Below are 20,011 nucleotides of genomic sequence, written 5' to 3'. Positions count from 1 at the left end.
CTCTGCTATCCTTAGAGACAGTGCCCACTTCTGCTCCATCAGTGCATCTTGGTTCATACACTCCAAGCCCTCAGCTGTGCCAGTAACCCCACACACGCTTTCTGCCAGAGCACCGCAGTTCTTGCTGTCAGTACACTCTACTGCTCCAGTACTGGGACCTCGGGCGCAGCTCCATCAGTGCACCGTAGTGGACACACTCCAAGCCCTCAGACGTGCCATTGCCAGGAACCCCACACATGCTGTCTGCCAGAGCACCTTAGTTCTTGCGGTCAGTACACTCTGCTGCTCCAGTACTGGGACCTTGGGCACAGCTCCATCAGTGTACCTCAGTTCACACACTCCAAGCCCTAAGCAGTGCCAGGAATCCCACACGCGGTCTGCCAGAGCACCGCAGTTCTTGCTGTCAGTACACTTTGCTGCTCCAGTACTGGGTCCTGGGTCACAGCTCCATCAGTGCTCCTCAGTTCACACACTCCAAGCCCTCAGCCGTGCCACAACCCACACATGCTGTCGGCCAGAGCACCTCAGTTCTTACAGTCAGTACACTCTGCTGTTCAGGTACTAGGACCTCAGGCACAGCTCCATCAGTGCACCTCAGTTCTACCCCCGCAAGGTCACCTCCTTTCCTATACCGGGATGCCGCTCACATACAGTTCCATTACAGCAGCTCAATTCTAATATTCAGAACTACTGCCAAGCCAATACTGGATTCAAAAGAGCAAAACACAGCTCAGCCAGTGCACCTCAAGTCTAACATCCAACTCCACTGTTGATGGGAACCACCACAGCTCAGGTGAAATCCATCAATTCTAACATTCAGTGCACATTTCTTCTCAGTACTAAGGCTCACACACACCCTTCAGGATTCCTGCTTCTGTGCTTTAGAGACAATGCCACTCCCATACCGGGCCCCACTCGCAGCTTCAACATGGCACCTCCAGGCTAACACTCTGCAACACTGCCACTTCAATACAAGGTTCCACACAAGGTTCCATTAACATACCTCACTTCTGGCCTTGTGTGCCTGTTACTAGTCCAGTACTGCAGCCCACATACAACTCGGTCAGTGCACCTCAACCCTAACCTGCAGTGCCCCATTATTCCTATACAAGGAATTACACAGCACTTCGTTTCTCATTCCTCACCCACTGCCTTTCTGTTATTCCAGTAGTGGGCCGGGACACAGCTCTGTCTATACCCTAAATCCTGATCTGAAGTGCCCCAATATTGCTGTATTGGAGTTCACATACAACTCTGCTAATGCACCTCCTCTTCTGCAGTCACCCTGGCATTCCACACTCTGACTTCTGTTTGAGGACGTAGGGGAGCCAATTAAATCTATTCTTCACTGCCATCTTTATTTGGGCGGGTCTGTTTCTCCTATCTCACTCCAGTTCTTTCCTTTACTCTGTTTACTCTCAATGTTTTCTTTCTCCTCCGCTATTCTCTTTTCAGCTCTTAAAATCCACACATTAACAGTTTCGCTCTTTCAACTGTTTATTTCTACTCCTCTCCCTTCGTTGTGTTTTCATTTTCACTTTACTTTTCCCTTTTTTCTTTTATTTCTTTGCGACCCCTTCTCTTTCTTCCTTTTTGTCTCTTGTATTCTTTTTGATTCTCTTTTTCTGCCCCATCTGCTTTCTCTCCTGAGTCCTAGTTGTCAATGGAGCAACAGGTGTAGTGGCACTGGAGCCCAGAGACCGAAGTACCTCACTCAACTCTAATTACTGCTGTATTTCCTTACCGAAATTGCAGTAAACCATTTTCCTCTCTTACTCCAGTGCCCATGACACCATTACTACGCCACTTGTCCTCTCCATCTTGACTCCCTCTTTCCTTTCACCCTCCATTCCGTCGCAAATTATATTTTTGTTATGGTGTTTTGAGCATTACACGCTAATGCCAGAAGTTCATTTCTGATAAAGGTTTATATGATAATTGTATATGTTTTAAGATAGAGGAAGAAGGAAAATAGAAGTGCTTTAGTTAAATGCTGGGTCACTGGAATTATATGGCGGGAAAAGGCAAAATTGAGTCAATGTTGACCAATTTATGTGGCAAGAAAAGTCCATTTATGAATTTACAATGCCAATAGGTCTACCTCAAGAAAATGCGAGATTTATTGCATTGTAAATGCTTGTTAGGTTTACGTGAATATTTTTCCAGATTTGTCAGAACATTTTCAGACATATTCTAATACCATTACACTCTCTGCTTAAAAAGGGTGCAAAGTTCGAATGGTTTCTTGAACATGTCAGTGCAATTTCTAAGTTAAAAAAAGAAATTGTAGATTCTCAACCATTTTCTCCCTTTCCTAATACTTCACTGAATATAGTTACTGTTGATACAAGTTCAACTGGGTTAGATGTAGTTTTGAGTTAAATTAAAGGTCATTTGGAACTTACTGTTGCCTTTGCATCTAGACCATTAACTGAAGCCGAGTGTAAATGCTCTTGATTGAATGTGAAGCACTGGCTTGTGCATGGTTTGTTGAACATTTTAAAATGTATTTGTGGGGCAAGAGATTTAATTTGAGAACAGTTGATAAACCTTTAATTGCGTCATTGTCTAAGAATGGAGTTGGAAAAGCTTCCTTCAGGTTGATAAGAATACTTGCTAAACTTCATGAATATAATTGTATTTGCCTGGTGCACATAATGTAAGAGCGGACGGTTTGTCCAGGTTATCTGGAAATTATGATTTCTCAAGTGAGGTGAACAATTTTGATGAATGTGTAGTAGCTAGTGTGAAGGATGTTGTTTTATGAGTTAGACAGGTGATTTCAGAAGATGATGGGATACTAGTGTCTGCTAATGCCGAAGTGTTAATTTCTGTGATGAATTACATTGTGAATAGTTGGCCTTTAGAGACGTTTTTAACAAAGAATTACAAGTATTATGGAAAGTCAAAAATTTCACAATGGATTGAGAATGAGATGTTGATGAAGGGTGATGGTTGTAATCCTCCTGTGGACATGAGATGTCAATTAATATCTATAGTCCATATTTAACATATTGGTCAGTCAAGTACCATTATCAGATTAAGAGATGTGTTTTGGTGGCCATTCATGTATGTTGTTGATGTGACATTTATGAAGAGTTCCACATTGTGCCAGAATTCTGATAAAGTACTGAAATTGCAGAAAAAGGAAGTGGCGATGAAGAATTTGCCAGAAAAGCCTTTGAAGGCATTGGCTATTGATTTGCTGGGACCCTTTGAAGGTATTCTTCAAGAAAAGTTGTATGTGTTATAAATCATGGATCATGTTTTGACGATCTCCTGGATCAATTATGTTAAAGAGGGGTTTACAGGCCTGAGTTTTGCAGACCTATATTCCAGCCAGAGAGATACAAACCCAACCATGACGTCCTTGGTGAACAAAGCATTCAGGGAAAGACAGTATAGCCTCTACCAAGCAAACTTTGACAAGGTAAGTAGCAGTGCTAGCTATAACTCTATTAAAACATCACTGGGTTCTGAATTTTATTTGATTTCATTCTTTGATGGAAAAAAAAGGTTTTGGCTTACCATGTTTTTTTTTTAATCTTCTTCATTTATTTGTGACCTTTCTCAAGGACGTTGATTTGCGTACAACCTTGCCAAACTACGCTTGTGATGATTTATCAAAGCAAAGCACCATGCACTTTACTCTATCTTGTAATTTATATTCTAAACCCCAGAAGCGCTTCTTGAGACAATTCTTTGTTCATCCAAGATTAGACCTTATAGAGAAGTGTTGCTTTATTTGCAAAAACTGTGACATCTCTGTGTAGCTGTGTTAATCTTTATTCGTTGTGCAATACGAATTAAAAATCTGTATAGGGCAGTGTGACTAATGTTTCTGTTACATGAACTTCTGTGACCATGTGAGTTTGAATTGATCGTTTTTTAAATCCTGTTGTATTAATTTGATGTAGTTTTGTGATGTACTGTTTTATTCTGTGCTTTTATGGCTTGAGTTTAGCTAAATAAGGATCTTTAGCTGACTGATTTACTGATTATTTTTCAAAATGGGTAGAATACATATGGATTGTGAAAGCTAACACTGAAGAAGTGATTACGTTTCTTGACATATGTTTTAGAAGAGAAGGATATCCGGATACTATTACTTCTGACAATGGTGTGCAGTTTACTTTGTTGAAGTTACAACACTTTTTTGCCAGTTTTGGTATTACGCATAAACACACCGCATTGTATTCACCAAACATGAATGGTCTTGTGGAAAGGTTTAACAAGACTTTAGTTGAAGGTATTCAGTTAGTTATAAAAGCAAGGATTGATGTCAAAGAGCATGTTGCCAAATTAATGTGGTCATACCACAGTACTCCTCACTGTACTACCATATTTTCCCAATTTTATTACTTAAAGGAAGTAAGCCTAAGCAAGGTTTGAATCCCAGTTGGTTGCAAAATAAGCCATCTGTTATTAAAATTAAAAAAACATACACAATGAGGTGAAGAGGAATGTGCTTAGTAAGAAAAGCATAACAACCAGAAACCTTAACTATAGTTCTTATGTACTGTGAAGTGGCGACTCGGTTAAAATCAAATTGCTATGGCATGTTTCTAAAGGTAGTTCTGAATTTTGCAATCTCTGAACGTTGTTAAAGTGGGCAGAACATCAGCTTTCTTCAACAGTGGATCTAGGTGGAGTTGTTCTAAATTAGCACATATAAACGATTGTTTGCTCAGATATTGTTGATTTGTCTGGTGCTGATTTTCTTAGTGAATCATTTGCTAGACAGGAGAAGAACAGTAATAATGATGCTACTGTTTCCTTGCCCATGCATAGTGTTTAAAATAGTTCTGTGTCAAATGTTCTTGTGGTGTTCAATATAGGGTCTTATAGGAGTGTGAAGATACCAAAAAAAGTATAATCATTTCATGTATTAGAATTCCACCTTGTTATTAAAAAATGTCTAATAATTCAACAATGTTGTGACTTTGCATATTAACTGATTTTTGTGTGTCAGTATTGGTTTTCTTTCTCTTCTTGTAATTCATTTATTTTGGTTCATTTCTATTTCTCATTCTTTTTCATAAAGAAGGGAGATGTGTAGTAATATAGGCTTACGCAGTGTTTTGTAATTTTAGACTTATTGAAATGTTGGTGAGCTGTTATAGAACTCTGTCTCACAGCTGTCTGCTTTTTTCATTGTTTTCTTATACTATTGTTTAAACTTTGAGGAAATTCAAAACTGCCAGATTGATGAGTCCTGTTGCGTTGGTGCTCCACTAAACTTCGTCTTAGAATCTCATTGACTGTAGTTATCTTATTCAAATACTACAACAAGCTCCCACTGTGTGGGCGTGCTATTAGCAACTTCTTATACTGACACATTGTTTACAACTAGAAGGCAAACAGAGAAAGGGTTACCACTTCTTTCAAAATGGCACTTGAGAGGAAATGCAGTAGAAATAAACAACCAACTTTCAAGAAATTGAGGTTTAGTGGGTGTTCTTTCTCATGTCAAAGTGATCTTACAAATGAGAAACCTTTTAACAACCAGGTGCTCAAGAGCAAAAGGATTCAAGAGAAGCCAAATATGAGAAAACGTAATAGAATTTAGTAAGACTGTGTGTTAGCAGAGCTAGAATAAATAAAAAATGCAAAAAAGGGTGAGTGCCAAAACAGAAGGAGCAGCCGGTAAGCCAGGGCAGCTTGAGGCTCAAAAGCCCTCTACAAATAAATCCTGTTTGGAATGTTGAAGAGCTCTTTTGTTGTTTTGTTGAAAATACCATCTGCTTGGATCTAACTCGAGATCTTTACAAATTAATTTTCCCATGTTCGACCACAGCACTGAAAACAAGTTCACTCATATTTGATAGCTATGTAAAATGCCTTTTTTGCACTTGTGCAGGTAGGTGAGCATGCTGAGGTCAAAGGTACTGTCCAGGAGAGCGTGGGGTCTGTTGGATTGTTTGTCGTTAGTAAGACAGGATGCCTGCTCATCGATACAGACAAGAACATCGTTTGGAGATCATTGGATTTACCTGAAGAATATCTCTACGAGCTGCTCACATTGTGCAAAGAGACAAAGGCTGGGGAAGAACAGAGACCTGTCAGAAAAGAAACTGGTATGTAGTCTGTGTCTAAGTATACTGTCCTACAGATGGTCTGACTTTTTGGCTTTCTGTGTTTATTGCTATTAATCTTTTGCTACCTGGACTTTCATGAAGGCCCACCACCCTAACTCAGAGGCTTCTTATACATAGCAGGTAGTTTGTCTTTAGTAGCAGGACATGCATGATCAGTCCTCGTATGGTGAGCAGCTGCGCTTAAAACGTTTTGTATGTGTCCTTTGAGGAAAGATTCTCGAATGACAAGTACAAATTTGCATCACTTTAGCTATCGCAAGGCAGTGCTTTGCATCCTTTACTTACACAGTGTCAAAGCAGCAGTATTGTGCAGCCACCATCTAACAGACTCTGGCGGTCATTCTGACCCTGGCGGCCGGTGGCCGCCAGGGCCACCGACCACGGGAGCACCGGCAACAGGCTGGCGGTGCTCCCACGAGCATTCTGACCGCGGCGGTTCAGCCGCGGTCAGAAGCGGCAAGTCGGCGGGCTCCCGCCGACTTACCGCTGCTCGGGGGAATCCTTCATGGCGGCGGAGCGCGCTCCGCCGCCATGAGGATTCTGACAGCCCCTACCGCCATCCTGTTCATGGCGGGAAACCCACCATGAACAGGATGGCGGTAGGGGGTGCCGCGGGGCCCCTGGGGGCCCCTGCCGTGCCCATGCCAACGGCATGGGCACGGCAGGGGCCCCCGTAAGAGGGCCCCGCAAAGTATTTCAGTGTCTGCCATGCAGACACTGAAATACGCGACGGGTGCAAACTGCACCCGTCGCACCCCTGCAACTACGCCGGCTCAATTCTGAGCCGGCGTCCTCGTTGCAGGGGCATTTCCTCTGGGCCGGCGGGCGCTCTTTTGGAGAGCGCCCGCCGGCCCAGAGGAAATGTTAGAATGGCCGCCGCGGTCTTGTGACCGCGGTTTGGTCATTTCGCGGCGGAACCTTGGCGGACGGCCTCCGCCGTCCGCCAAGGTTAAAATCAGGCCCTCTGTTTGCTGCATATGCACTGATGAGTGGCTGCATCTCTTTTTGATAATTTGTGACTTTTTTCTCTTACTTAAAAACAAAAAAATTCAGTTTGAATTTGTGCAAGTGTCCTGCTAGCTTTTCTCTATGTAAATTATGCATGAACATTTCTGCCAGCAGTGCACAACAAGATGCCAATGCTGCTTCGGAGGTTGCCTCTCCACTTGTATTTGTGCACTTCTATTGCCTACCAGAGGTGACCCGCTCTTTCAATTTCAAATCAAGCAGTTTATACAGCTTTCTTTCCCTTGCAGTTACAGAAGAACAAAAGTTTACCAAATGCATACACACCTTTAAAAACCTCTATCTGTTTCAAAAACATATTTGCCTACTTTGTTTTTATCTTCCTAAAATAAACACCTTTGAAACAGGTGTCTGCTACTCAATCTGACTTTCCATGTACATACTAGAAAGATATTTCACTTAAATCTTCTACATAGTACCACTAGTTTGTCTAAGAATAGCCTGTTTCTATGAAAAAAGGAAGTGGATACAATCTAAAATAAAGTTAAATATCAGAAAAAATCCATATTTCATGTTGAAAGGCAAATTTGAAACAATAAGGTTGGATTTTATTTTTGTAGATGTATTTGATTTTCAAATATTATTCACTACGGGAACTGCCCTTTATAACACAGCTCGAAACACTGTGCCTTAACAATGTGGTCTGAACCACAATTGCATCTTTACATCACAATCGTTTACCACGCAAGTCGTTACAGCGACTTGCTTCAGGAAAGCGTTGTTGGACTTAAGTCCAACACTTTCCCAACTGTTGCCAGGCTGGAGCTGGAATAGTAAATGATACTATTCCAAAGGCCAGTGCTTTCCCTAAGGCAAGTCGTTGTAATGACTTGCGTGGTAAAGGAATGCATGTGAAGATGTATTTGTGGTTCGGTCCGTGTTAAGGCAGGCGTGGTAAATGCATGCATGGTTCCAACATACAACCATCCACTATGATAACGTACGGCAAAGAAAGCTCAATGAATTTAAGTGGCCAGAAATTGAGTGACACCATTATAATGCATATAGTCTTTTGGGCAGTGTAACACATTGGTGGTATTAATCATTGGTACCATGTCTAATTATACACTAGTGAAATGAACGTGGCACATACTCCCAGAGGGCATACAATATGACCCAACAGTAGTCTAACTCTAGCATTAACCCTAGCACTTTCGCAATGAAGGGGGGATTGGTTATAGTTATTCATCTCTCCCATGTCTGTTGAGTACTGTAGCAACTTGAGCGGCATTTACAGTGTTAGGGATTGTAGAAGTTGAGGATGTAGGATAAGAGGAAATTGGAGATGGAGACAACATTGTTGCTTCAGCAGCTCAGGAAAGTTTGTCAAGAGCACACTTCCTGTAAAGTCAGAAATTCATTAATATCACAATAAACACTCAACCGTGCTTGCTACCATTAGTCTTGAGGGCAAATTGGATCAGGTGGAGGCTGGAGATTGGCTCCTACATGTAAGGCTGAAGGATAACTGAAGGGAGTTAATTAGAAGACATTAACACAAGAACCCTAACTGGGACCTGAAAACACAGAAAAGGTGCACACGAAGGAAGGGGGCCAGTTGATGTTGCGAGGCATGGACTATAATGCAAATTACAACAAACTGCTCCTAAAGGAAACACTTAGAGATTGATTTAGAGAAGTGTCTTTGCTACAAGGAAAATAGAAATTGTGGTCGACCATTTTGCAAAATACATCACAATCTAACATATTTGGTGCAACAGAGACCAAAACGTTGACCTAACTCTACCTCTGCCCTGGATAAAACCAAATGCCATCTCAACAACTTATAAACACTATTTTCTTTGTACCGGACTAGCACAGCTGCCATTATTGAGTGTATTTATGGACATGTGTATGCATTCTGAAATTGGACCACACTTTTAATATAGAAATATCATTATACCTCAATTAAACTTGTTACTTGAGACAATGTCCACCAGTCTCTATTGTTCTTTGCTTGAATACTGCTCCTGATTTGCTTCGTTATGTGCTTTACAGGGTAGCTTGCTCTGTATACTTGCCAGTTGGATTTGTGTGTGCAGCTTCTCTGAATCATTTTATAAGTTTCTTATGAGAGCAAGTTTTGCTGTATTTTGTAAACACTCAGGCTGTCAAGGGAGTAATGATTGCCTTCTTTAATATCTCGTCTTAGACAAGAAGACAGCACAGCTTTTATACAGTCTACCTTTATATACTCTATAGAAAAGTGAAGGATCATCCCCCGTCAGAGGTCATTGATGGTTGATTTTCCAATACAAAATTACCATTATGGAACTAGTGTTTATAAAAATGCAGTTGCCATTTTGAACTGGGCAGAAGCCTAACCATGAGTAAGGCAGAGAGTGTGATGGGCAAACAATCTCCTTCTTTCACCCATATCCATTGCTACCATCCCCCCAAAACTGGCAAGCTGCTCCTTCTAGCATCTTGTGGTGAAGATGGAGAAGCAAGCTGCAACTTTTTGCCAAGCCTGGAACCCCCACTAACTCTTGGTAAGTTCTGACAAGCTGTGCTCCAAGGAGGGGCTGACTGAAAACTTTATATCAGCAGGGAGGCACGACGAGACAGGGCTTTTATTCCACCGGACGATTCCTTGGTAGGCTGGAGCCCTTGGAGGACGATTTTGAATGTGAGTGGCTCTCCTGGTCGTCTGTTACTACTCCAGCTAATGGAAGTTAATTTGCAGCAGACATGAAGAGACTTAGAGAGAGGTGGAGAGAAAGCGACCAGAGAGGGAGAAGAGAAATAGGAGGTTTCCTAGTCCCCCTCTAGAATGAGGTGAGGGCTGAAATCTTTCACCTCCTGGTTGGCTTAGTCCAAGAAATGGGATGAATGTCTTATGTCTCTGATGGTCTTTTAAGGCTGTTTATTTAATCGCTTGGAATAATGTCTATGCGTTAGAAGTATTACTGGCTAAGGTGTTTGCAGGGGAGAGGGGTTTTTTTTGTCTTGGTTATCCTGGTTTTGAAGAGTGATGTTTTGGTTTCAAATCTCTATTTGTTTTGTAGGCTTTGCCCTGATCTCTGAAGATTAAACGGTTTATATCAGACTGGCTTTTCCCAATCTCAGGATTTGGTATTCATGCTGTAGCATGCCTAGTTTGCCAGTTAGTAGGTACAGAATATATACATTTACATTAGCAGGTGAAGAACAGGGTTATTCAAAATTGTGTTTTAGGAAGTGAGCTCATGGAGAGCTTATAGAGTCACTTGTATCACACTAGTGTAGATTGAAATTGCCTCTGAAGATAATAGTGATGTCATTTATTTTATTGCCTAGGAGTAGACATAAATTCTCCATGAAGAATGTGTTTTCACCAGGAGGGTGGTAGATGATGTGGAAGATAGGTTTGATTGCATCTATTGTTATATCTATGGCTAGGCAATAGAAGGGCCACATTGGTCCATTATTGGACGAATGCGGTAGGTGGATGGCATTTGGATGTGTGGGCACTAAACCTGTCTTTCCCGCACAGTCCAGGCACATAGTAGAGTAGCTGTCAGGTAATAAGAGGTCCAACATTGGCCATGAGGAATTAGTGAACCTGGTTTCTGTATAGCAGGTCGAAGTCAAGAATCAAGAATAGGAAATCTTATCTCAAATGTCAGTATGATGTTTGGCTGCTGATAAACAAATGCGTGGAAGGCATTTGATGCAGATGTACTTTTCTTCCAAGAATGGGGTGGTGACCCATGAAATATGAATGAGGTTACTAGGTTAGATTTGGTCCTGTTAAGGAGAAGCTAAGGACTTCTGTTGATAGTCTTGACTGCAGTCTTTTGAAGAAGACATGAAGTGGGATTTAGATCTGACCCAGAGTATGATGCGGTCAGGTCGTTCATGTGCCTCTCTAATAAGAGAGCATGAGGATCTACTTGGTCCTGTTTCTTTCTTACTGTGTGGAGTAGGTTTTGGATGAGTTTCAGCTGAAGTGAGTAAGACATATGAAGGCAGGTATATTTTTATCTAATTATGTTGTGGATTACAGGAGATAAATTCAACTTTCCAGGGGTGTGGTTATTTGTCAATACACCTGAGTTCCGTTGGCTTCTATCTATGATAAATTCAATCCACTAAGTTTGTTCTATCGGAGAGTGAGGGACTATGTCAGAACTACTACTACCCACTATACCAACAGGGTTAAGAACTTGAGCCAACAAATGAAGTAATTATGCATTCCCCTGGTAGAGCACCCATAGTCTGCACCTGAGCCGTGTTCATGCCTTTACCATAACTATTAGGGGACAAGTATGTCTACTTTCACCAGGGTTGGAGACAGCGCAGAGGGGGGATAAAGTGTTTAGCTCCACAATAAAGATGTGATTACATTCACTGGCCGGTATGCTGAATTCAGTTGTGTAGCATTGAGTAATGTGAGATTACTTTTTTTTTTTTTTTAACAAGATAAGCTCTGCGCTGGACATCTAAAATGTTGTTGGTTTGTTGATTAAGTTGTCTGCTCGGGTCCACCTGCTCTGCTTCCTTGAGAAGACAGTGACCGTTCGCCCTCACTACCCTGAGAGTCAAGAGCAGAGAGGGATGTAATAGGCCCACTTGTAGTAGTATAGTAGGGTAAACCCAGGACGCCAGTGGGAAACCATTTCAACCACCATGGTCGGGCCCTGGTAACCGTTCTCTGCAGTGTTGGCCTCGAAAGGGGTCTTACGTGCTACTTGCTTAATTTGCTTATATTGTTGAGATGTATATTTGATGTGACCTCCTCTCCAGGTTTCTGTAGATGTGTTGTCAGGAACAGAGTCCTCCAGTTTGTTGTGCATGTGCATACCTACCTGTTAAGTCTGGTTGCAAATTAAGAGACCTCATTACGAGATGCTTGTTTTTTAGACTCGCCACTTTGTTGACCACCGCAGAATCCGTGTTAATGGGGGACAAGGAGGCAAAGGCAGCAGCTGTTTCCACAGTGAACCCCGAAAAGAATTTGGGGGTCCAGATGGTGGCGATGGAGGAAACGGTGGTGATGTTATCCTCAAAGGTAAGAACATTGCTTATTTGCACTGTAGACGTCTGCAACTACCACCTGCCTCCTGCGAGGGATAGTCCTGAGTGGGAGTTCTTTCCCTTTTCTCTCTTTCTTTTCTTATTCTTGTTTTTTTTTTACGTTTTTTTTTTTCAGGATCGATCAAGATAATAACAAAAATAATACATTGCCACTTACAGTGAGAATAAATAGCTCTGCAGGATCATTCAGTAGTAAATTTAACCATAGACAAATGTACCCAAACATATCTAAAAAGAATTCGCCCCAAATCAAAGCAAACTTTTTACCACTTCCTATTCTGTTAGCATATCTCATTTCCTGATTCCTGACTTGCGTCATTTTGCTCCGCCATTCTTGAGAAGTGGGAGCCAGCTCAGATCGCCAGTTCCTTAACAAAAGAGATCTAGCGACCGCAGTGGCGATAAAAACGAGTTCCTCCCACCTGGAGTGGAGTCTTGCCTCAGGATCGAAGCCTAAGCACATCAGCCAAATGCTAGGAGTTATGGAGACCTGCGCCATAGTTGTTAAGATCTTAAATATTCCAGCCCAGTATTCCTGTATACATCGACATGTCCCAATCACGTGTGTCCAGCCCGCCACCCCTACTTCCTTACAGCGAAAACACAGATCAGGGCAGCAGGGCCCCATGCGGGACAAGGCCTGTGGGGTTCGGTATAATAACCATTTGCTATAAAATATCATCCGATGCCCGTTTGCCACTCTGAGAACAGAGAAATTCAAGTGATTAATTCTCTCCCAACATTCATTCGTAAGCTCTAGGCCCTCCTGACGATCCCATTTCTTTTGTGCTTTTATCCCAAGATCGGCCTTATCCCGGTCTGTTAATAGCCTTCTCCATGACCCCGCGGTCCTTATCCTAAGAGGATCCATCAGTCCTGAGATAAATGTCTGGGCGTTAATAATTAAATTAACATCCAAGTCTCTTAGACTGTGTAGCAAAGTATAATAGGATCCCAGCAGAAGAAGGTCATTTTTGACAGCAGTCAGGATATTTAAGGGAGTTTCCCAGTTGTCATTGGTGCGAAAATCCCCAATTTTACTGATACCTGCGTGTTCCCATCTCCTTACTACGTCTACATTAAGCTGAGCGCCAGAGTGTAACGTAATCTGTGTGAGAGGGGTGTCAAAATGCAAAAATGGGTTTGAATATTTTCTGAGAAAATCTGATTTTCTCTTAAAAAAAAACATTTAAGAGTTTTATAACAAACTTTTTTAGGCGATTTCGCCAAGAGTACTGGATTCTGAATTTTATGCTCCCTGCATATTAATTCACGAAAATCATTGAAGAACCCACAACCTACGGATTGATCCATTTTAAAGCTGGCGAAATAAGGCGCAGAAAAAGCAAAATAATACTCTTTAAAATTAGGCAAAGCTAACCCCCCCCTTTTCTTTATCTGCATATAATACACCTAATGCGGCTCGAGCCTTCCGATTTTGCCAGATAAATAGACGTAATATGAACTCCAATTTTTTTGAAGAAGTTTTGTGTTAAAACGCACGGGATGCCCGAAAACAGAAAATTAAACAGTGGTTAAACTGCCATTTTGATCAATGCAATTTGACCTAATATAGATAGGGGGAGAGACCCCCAGCGAGCCAGCAAAGCCTGAGTTTTCACGAGTAATGGAGCATAATTAAGATCGTACAGGTCTCCTATATCGGCTGAAAAGTAAATCCCTAGGTATCTCTTTGGCCTGGCATTCACACAGCGTCTTAATTCAGGAAGCAGTTTAATAGGAGAGGTGCCACACAAAATAATATCAGTCTTACTCATGTTGATCTTATAGCCACCAATTTGCTCAAACTCAGTGAATACATTAAAAACCGCTTCCTGAGAGGTACGTTTTTCATCTAGAAACATAATAATGTCGTCCGCGTAAAGTTTAATCTTCCCCATAGACTTTAGAGGAGACAGAATCTGATTACGTTGTCTAATTTTAATGGCTAGAGGCTCAATAAAAAGAGCAAAGAGTATAGGAGACAAAGGGCAGCCCTGCCGAGTCCCCCGTTGTACTTGAAGTTGGCCAACGCTCTTTGAGTTTATAATAATATTAGCTTCCGAAGATAAGTACAGCCTTTGAATTAGTGCAATAACCTTGGGGGTTACCTTATAGCTAGACAATATTGCAAAAAGTGTACCCTATACAACCAAATCATATGCTTTTTCCTCATCTGATAAAAGAATGATGGCGGGAACTTTATTAGAAGCGAAATAGTCAAGAGCCCCAGCCAAAAAGTCCGTATTAGTGGCAAGTTGCCGACCGCTATAAACCCATTTTGATCAGGATGCACCAGTTTATTAACTAACCCATTAAGCCTATTAGCCAGAAGTTTTGTAAGAATTTTATAATCTGTGTTTAATAATGAAATTGGACGATATGCATTAGGGTCCTCCCTGTCCTTGTTCTTCTTAGGAAAGCTCACCACATTTCCTGAATGCCAGGTCTTGGGAATCTGTTTGCCCGTCAGTAAGCCATTGATTAAAGCCAAAAAATCATCAGCAAATGTTTTAATGAAAGCCTTATAAAATTCGGACGGGAAGCCATCAGGTCCACAAGCCTTCGCCGTGGAACTTTGTGAATGGCTGTATCAGAGCGCTGCTGTCTTTTTCTGTGAGACTGGGAATATCCAGTTTCCCCAAGAATTCTCTAATGGACCTACGGTCGTCTGTAATGCTCCAGCATAATTTCATCCACAACTCTGGGATCAGTATGTCTAGGCCCGCTGACAGGACATCTTAAGGCGTGTATGATATTACCAGCAATTCGATCTCGAACCTGTCACGCTAAAAATTTACCTGTAAAGTTACTTTCTTCGTAGATCTTTTGTTTATAAGTCTGATATTCTGTATCAACCTTCTTAAAGAAGCCAATGCCTTTTTAGCAGATTCAAAAGACTGTCTGTTATTTTCCGAGGGGGCATGTAGATAAGCAGTTAAACACCTTTGGACTGCCTCTTCCAGTGCCCTGATTTGTTGTCTCAGGTAAGATTTATCTGCTGCCTCCTTAGCAATTACCAAGCCCCTAAAAAAGGCCTTAAATGAATCCCAAATTACAGCTGGAGTTGAAGATCCCTGATTACGTTTGAAAAATTCACTTATTTCACCCTTGGAAATCTGTAGCCATCCCTTATCCAAAAGAAGCTGCAAATTGAAAACCCACCTTCTAGTCTGAGTTGTAAGAACCTTGGAGTAAAGAGACACTTCCAGTACCAGGGAGGCATGGTCAGATAAACCAGAGTGCTGCACCGACTGAGTTTTAAAACACAGTGTTTCTGATATAAAAAAAGAATCAATACGAGAGGAGCTTTTGAACCGAGTTGAGACACAAGTATATTCCCTCACATTGGGAGCGCTCTCTCTCCAAGGATCACAGAGCATCAAGACCTTAACATAATCTTTAAAAGTTTTTGCAACTCTAGGTTTGTGCAGTTTCTTACCCCAAGCAGTGGTGTCCAGAACTGGATCCTGAAGGAAATTAAAATCTCCTCCAATATTAATTTTGCCTGTTGTTTGCAAAAGGGATTAAAATAGCCCTTCATAAGGAACTGGGTCATCCTGCAGGGGAGCATAAAAACTGATGAAGTCAAATCTTTCTTTGGCAATTAAGCACTGCACCCAGCACCATTGCCCTCCGGGGTCAGAAAATTAATCAAGTGGCTGTGCATTGAGACCTCTAGCTAGAAAGATTGCTACGCCTCTATGGGCCGCTGAGGCTGCAGCCACCAACTTAAAATCGGCCATCTTTTTAAACATATGGAAACCCAAGACTTTATTGACCGGAATATGAGTCTCCTGTAAAAGAATAACAGAAGGATTTAGAGCCATTACCCTTTCCTCAATTACAGCCCTTTTCCTACGGTTATTTAACCCATTAACGTTCCAGGAGAGTATTCTTAATGGAAAATACAACCTTGCCATTGATTTAAACCTTGACCTGCTTTGAATAATAATGCCGACACCATGAACTTAAATATTCTATAAAAAAACATAGCAGTGCTCTAGAATGGTGAAGATTGATCCTAACCTCCCCTCCTGATCCCTCCCCTACCTCCTCATCCCTCCACTGCCCCCTTGACCCCTCGCTCCTCACCCCTCTCCCTATACCCCACCCCTTGGGTGGCCAACACCTGGGGCCCTCCCGTCTGAGCAGTCCGGAGCCACCCCTCACCCCCGGACTCCCTTCTTGCCTAATCAGGTGCCTTGACATGGCACCCTAATGCCATTGACTACAGAGAACTGGAAAGTAAGTGCCATAGTAATAGAGCGCTGAGTGTGACAAAATCTTCCCTTCCCAGAAAGTCTCAGCCCTTAAGTACCTGAAGTGTGCACCTTCTTTCATTCATATTTTGAATTTAGTTTAGTTTAAGTCCCCCCTCCCCCTACCTCCCCTTACTCCCCTGTCCTGATCTTTCAGAATTCTGAATTGAGTGCAAAAGAGTTTTAGCAGCTTCCACTGTATGGATCAAATTAGAATGTCCCTGGAAAAAAACTTTTAGTTTAGATTGTTGCACGAGTCCAGCCGGGGCCCCAGCTTTTTGAAATGCAGGGATCATCCCTTTCAGTTCTCTCCTCCGGTGCGCGGCAGCAACTGACATATCCGAAAAAAACTTGAAGGCATAGTCGCCAGGGATCTGATGGATTTTACTCTTGATTGCTTGTTGTAGAATACGCTCCTTAATATGGAAGTCGCCAAAGTTGACGAGCACAGTTCGAGGATACTTTGCGTTGGATGGCTGTACTGCAGGGACCCGATGGGCCCTCATAATAGTGAGATCCAAATGTATATCCTTTGGCTCAGGGAGAACATGCTATAAAACAAGATCAGAGATTAAATCTGTGACAGTCCGTCCCTTTTCGCGTCCTTCAGGGATCCCCGTAAATCTCATATTAGACCTGCGTGAGCGGTTTTCAGCATCATCTAACCGAGTCTGTAAATCTACAAGATCAGCTTGACATTTAGCGACTAACGGATCCAAAGAAGATCGTGCATCTTCCAAATCGATACTCGCTGCTCTACTTCTTTAATGCGTGAGTTAAGCTGCTGAATATTGCCAGATATTAAGTTTAATTGTGATTCCGTTTTCTGATTGGCCTTTTCTTGCAAAATGTTCATAGTTCTTATAGAATTTGAAGAAGCAAGTTTTCTGAAGAAGTGCCAGAACCTGTCTTATCTTGATATTCCTGAGATGAATGCCGAGCTTGTAAGTTCTGCTGATCTTGAGCCTCCTGAAGGGGTTCAATTGCACCGGTAATCATGAAGGGCCCCATCACAGTATTATGTCCACCTGGGAGGCAGAGATGGCATTGTTAGTTGACAAGGGGACTACCTCTTTTGAGCCCCTCCCCGTCCCTCCACTGAACAAGGGATACAGCTGCTTGAATGCAGAGCATGTGTCCTGGATTTTGCTGTCGTAAGGCTCGGAATTCGAGCTGAGCGTTGAACAATCCCCAGGTGGGCGAGCTTTATTAACCGATCCTAAATTCGAGTCAGGGTCTGGATCTGAGACCGTGATTAAGTCCGGCTCTCTGGCCATCTCCGAAGAAGAATCAGAGCCAAGATGCTGATCCACCATTTTGATGACTGCCGGCGGGGATCTGTGAGGCAGGATAGTACTGTAAGAAGAATCAGTAATTAACAAAGCAGTAGTGCTAGAAGATAGGTCAAGATTTATATGGTTATCAGAGGGAGCAGGCTGCTTATTTTTCAAATTTCGTGCCATCTTAAACACCTTTGAAGCAGGGCGTCCTTTGCCCTGAAACTGATGCGGGGATCGACGCATTGTATTTTCTTTTCCTTCCCCCTTTCCTCTCTCCTCTCCCCCTCCTTTTCCTCTCTTTATGCCCTCCTGCCTGAAAAAAAAAAAAACTATTTCTGGATAAGAAAATACTTGACGTAGCACAAATGAACCTAAACACAATATATCTTAGGTAGTCAAGTTAGTGTCCTCTGATAAATGACTTGGCTGTGCAATGTCTTCAGCTTGAAAAAAGCAACTAGAGTGCTAAAGCATTATAAATGGTAGAAACCACGCAGCAATTGAAAAGAAAAAAAAAAACAGGCTGAGTAAGTTCCACACAGTTCACTTTCATTTGATCAGCACCTCTCGGCAAGTTTCCCACCAGGGTTTTATTTTTCAAAAAGAGTTGCGGAAGGGGAACAGCCATATACTTCGACATTTCCCCACATTTTGCGAAGACAGCCAAAAATAGAACATAGGCGAGTCCCAGTGACACCTGCTTCACCTCCCTTCTCTGCGCTGATGAAATCTGGTCTGATGCAACTGAGGTTCCTCATAAAGCGAAGCTTAATCACCGAAGGTCCTTTCTGCCTCTGTTCCACCGGGTCCGAAGCTCAAGCGCCAAACATCAACTCGGGGGTGGGGTGGGGGGGGGGAGAGCAGCGACTGACATTTAGTTGAACATCCATGCTCCGACGCGCGTCCTCTACTCTGAGCCAACGGCTAGCCACGGAGCATGACGGGAGCTCCTACGCGGCCTACCAGCCTCCCTTTTCTCTCTTAAAAGTGATTTCTTTATAAAGGGAACCCGAAGCTTTTTAAGTCTTCTTATCCAGAATATTCCCTTTTTTTGCGCCTCTGTAATCAATGACTGGAGATAGTCCTTCTGTAAGGCCAGGTTAGGCCGCCGCATTGAGAGCCACGCTGTGAAGAGAAAATTACCATTTTTTAATGCATAAGGAGTACTCGAGAGGGCAGATTTCTATTTTGCATGAAGTGCTGACGATCTTCACACCGCTTTTTTCCAGCCAGCTCCAGAGGGGCTTATTTCAGCCTTTCACAAGTCTGTGACACTGGTGCTGCACCCCTTTGCACTGGTGACAGCTGCTTATTACCACGCCCCGCCCCCAACCACCATTCTGTACCTAGCACTGACGGTGCTGTAAAGGTTGCTGCTTTGGTCCCTTTAGCATTGTATTCCTTGACCCCACCTCCGTTTGTTTAACCCCCAGCCAGCTGCCTGTTTTTAATGTCTCGCCATGGCTTAATACTATTTAGGACTCATTGACGGGTGCTATGTTCATGCCGCCGAGTGTGCATCGTTTAGCAAAGCGTCCAACCTGCAGCGGACGCAATGCTCTAGAGGGGCTTTAAGGTGATGTGTGTGGTGCTAAACAACATCCACTAATGAATACATCTCATTGAAGGATGTGACCGCTGTGTACACGGGTTTCATGAGGCATGCTGAGTAACCAGCTATAAAGAGACAAGTTAAGATATTGGCGAGGAGTGATGAGCCGCATACTACATTGTACAAATAGGGTCCTTTCCAATACATGGGAAGTGTGCACGCTAGGGCCATATCGTAGAAGGAAGAAACACAAGGTTATATCCCGGTTTATGGATCTGGAAGTCCTGTTAGCAGAAAGGCTGATCTCACGCAGATGGAAATCACCTGATCCCTGCAGCGCACATCCTGGATGCAATCGCGCATTAACTGGCTCAGGCTGAAAGTGTAATAACTTTACACAGGGAAGACGCAGTAGGACTGCGGAAAAACCCAATAGCCCACAGCTGGGCGCCATCATGACTGACGCGCACACTGACGTGCCTATTGTTCCCCACCCACCAAATAATGACGGAGTGGCTGACGCAATACATGTCGGGGTAATTCTCTGTGTACAAAGCAGTGGAAAACTACACGGCGCAGAGGATTGCTATAGGAGGGGCGATAGAGTTGGGATGCGTGGATTAGTTAATGTCCCTGTTAATTTTGTATAATATTACACTTGCCCCTAAACGGGCCTTTCGACTGTTCATATCTGACTTTATGCTGTATAGTATCAATTATTTAAGGTATGCCCTCATTTCATCTGCACGTCTATATATGAGTGCCCGAAAGCAT

The 20,011-nt window shown here is 42.7% G+C and overlaps 1 protein-coding gene across 2 annotated transcripts in view; it reads left to right on the top strand.

Moving 5' to 3' along the window:
* Positions 1–20,011, top strand: part of MTG2 (mitochondrial ribosome associated GTPase 2) — a 106,630-nt gene that overhangs the window by 63,634 nt on the left and 22,985 nt on the right. For both annotated transcript variants that reach the window (XM_069243146.1, XM_069243145.1), the window contains exons 2-3: positions 5,861–6,077; positions 11,970–12,117. In XM_069243146.1, coding sequence (XP_069099247.1) covers positions 5,871–6,077; positions 11,970–12,117 — 355 coding nt within the window. In that variant the 5' untranslated portion in view covers positions 5,861–5,870. The remainder of the gene's footprint in view (positions 1–5,860; positions 6,078–11,969; positions 12,118–20,011) is intronic.

Source organism: Pleurodeles waltl, chromosome 7, assembly GCF_031143425.1.
Source record: "Pleurodeles waltl isolate 20211129_DDA chromosome 7, aPleWal1.hap1.20221129, whole genome shotgun sequence".
Classification (NCBI taxonomy): domain Eukaryota; kingdom Metazoa; phylum Chordata; class Amphibia; order Caudata; family Salamandridae; genus Pleurodeles; species Pleurodeles waltl.
Note: the sequence above shows the minus strand (reverse complement) of the source record. Positions and strands in the feature narration are given on the sequence as shown.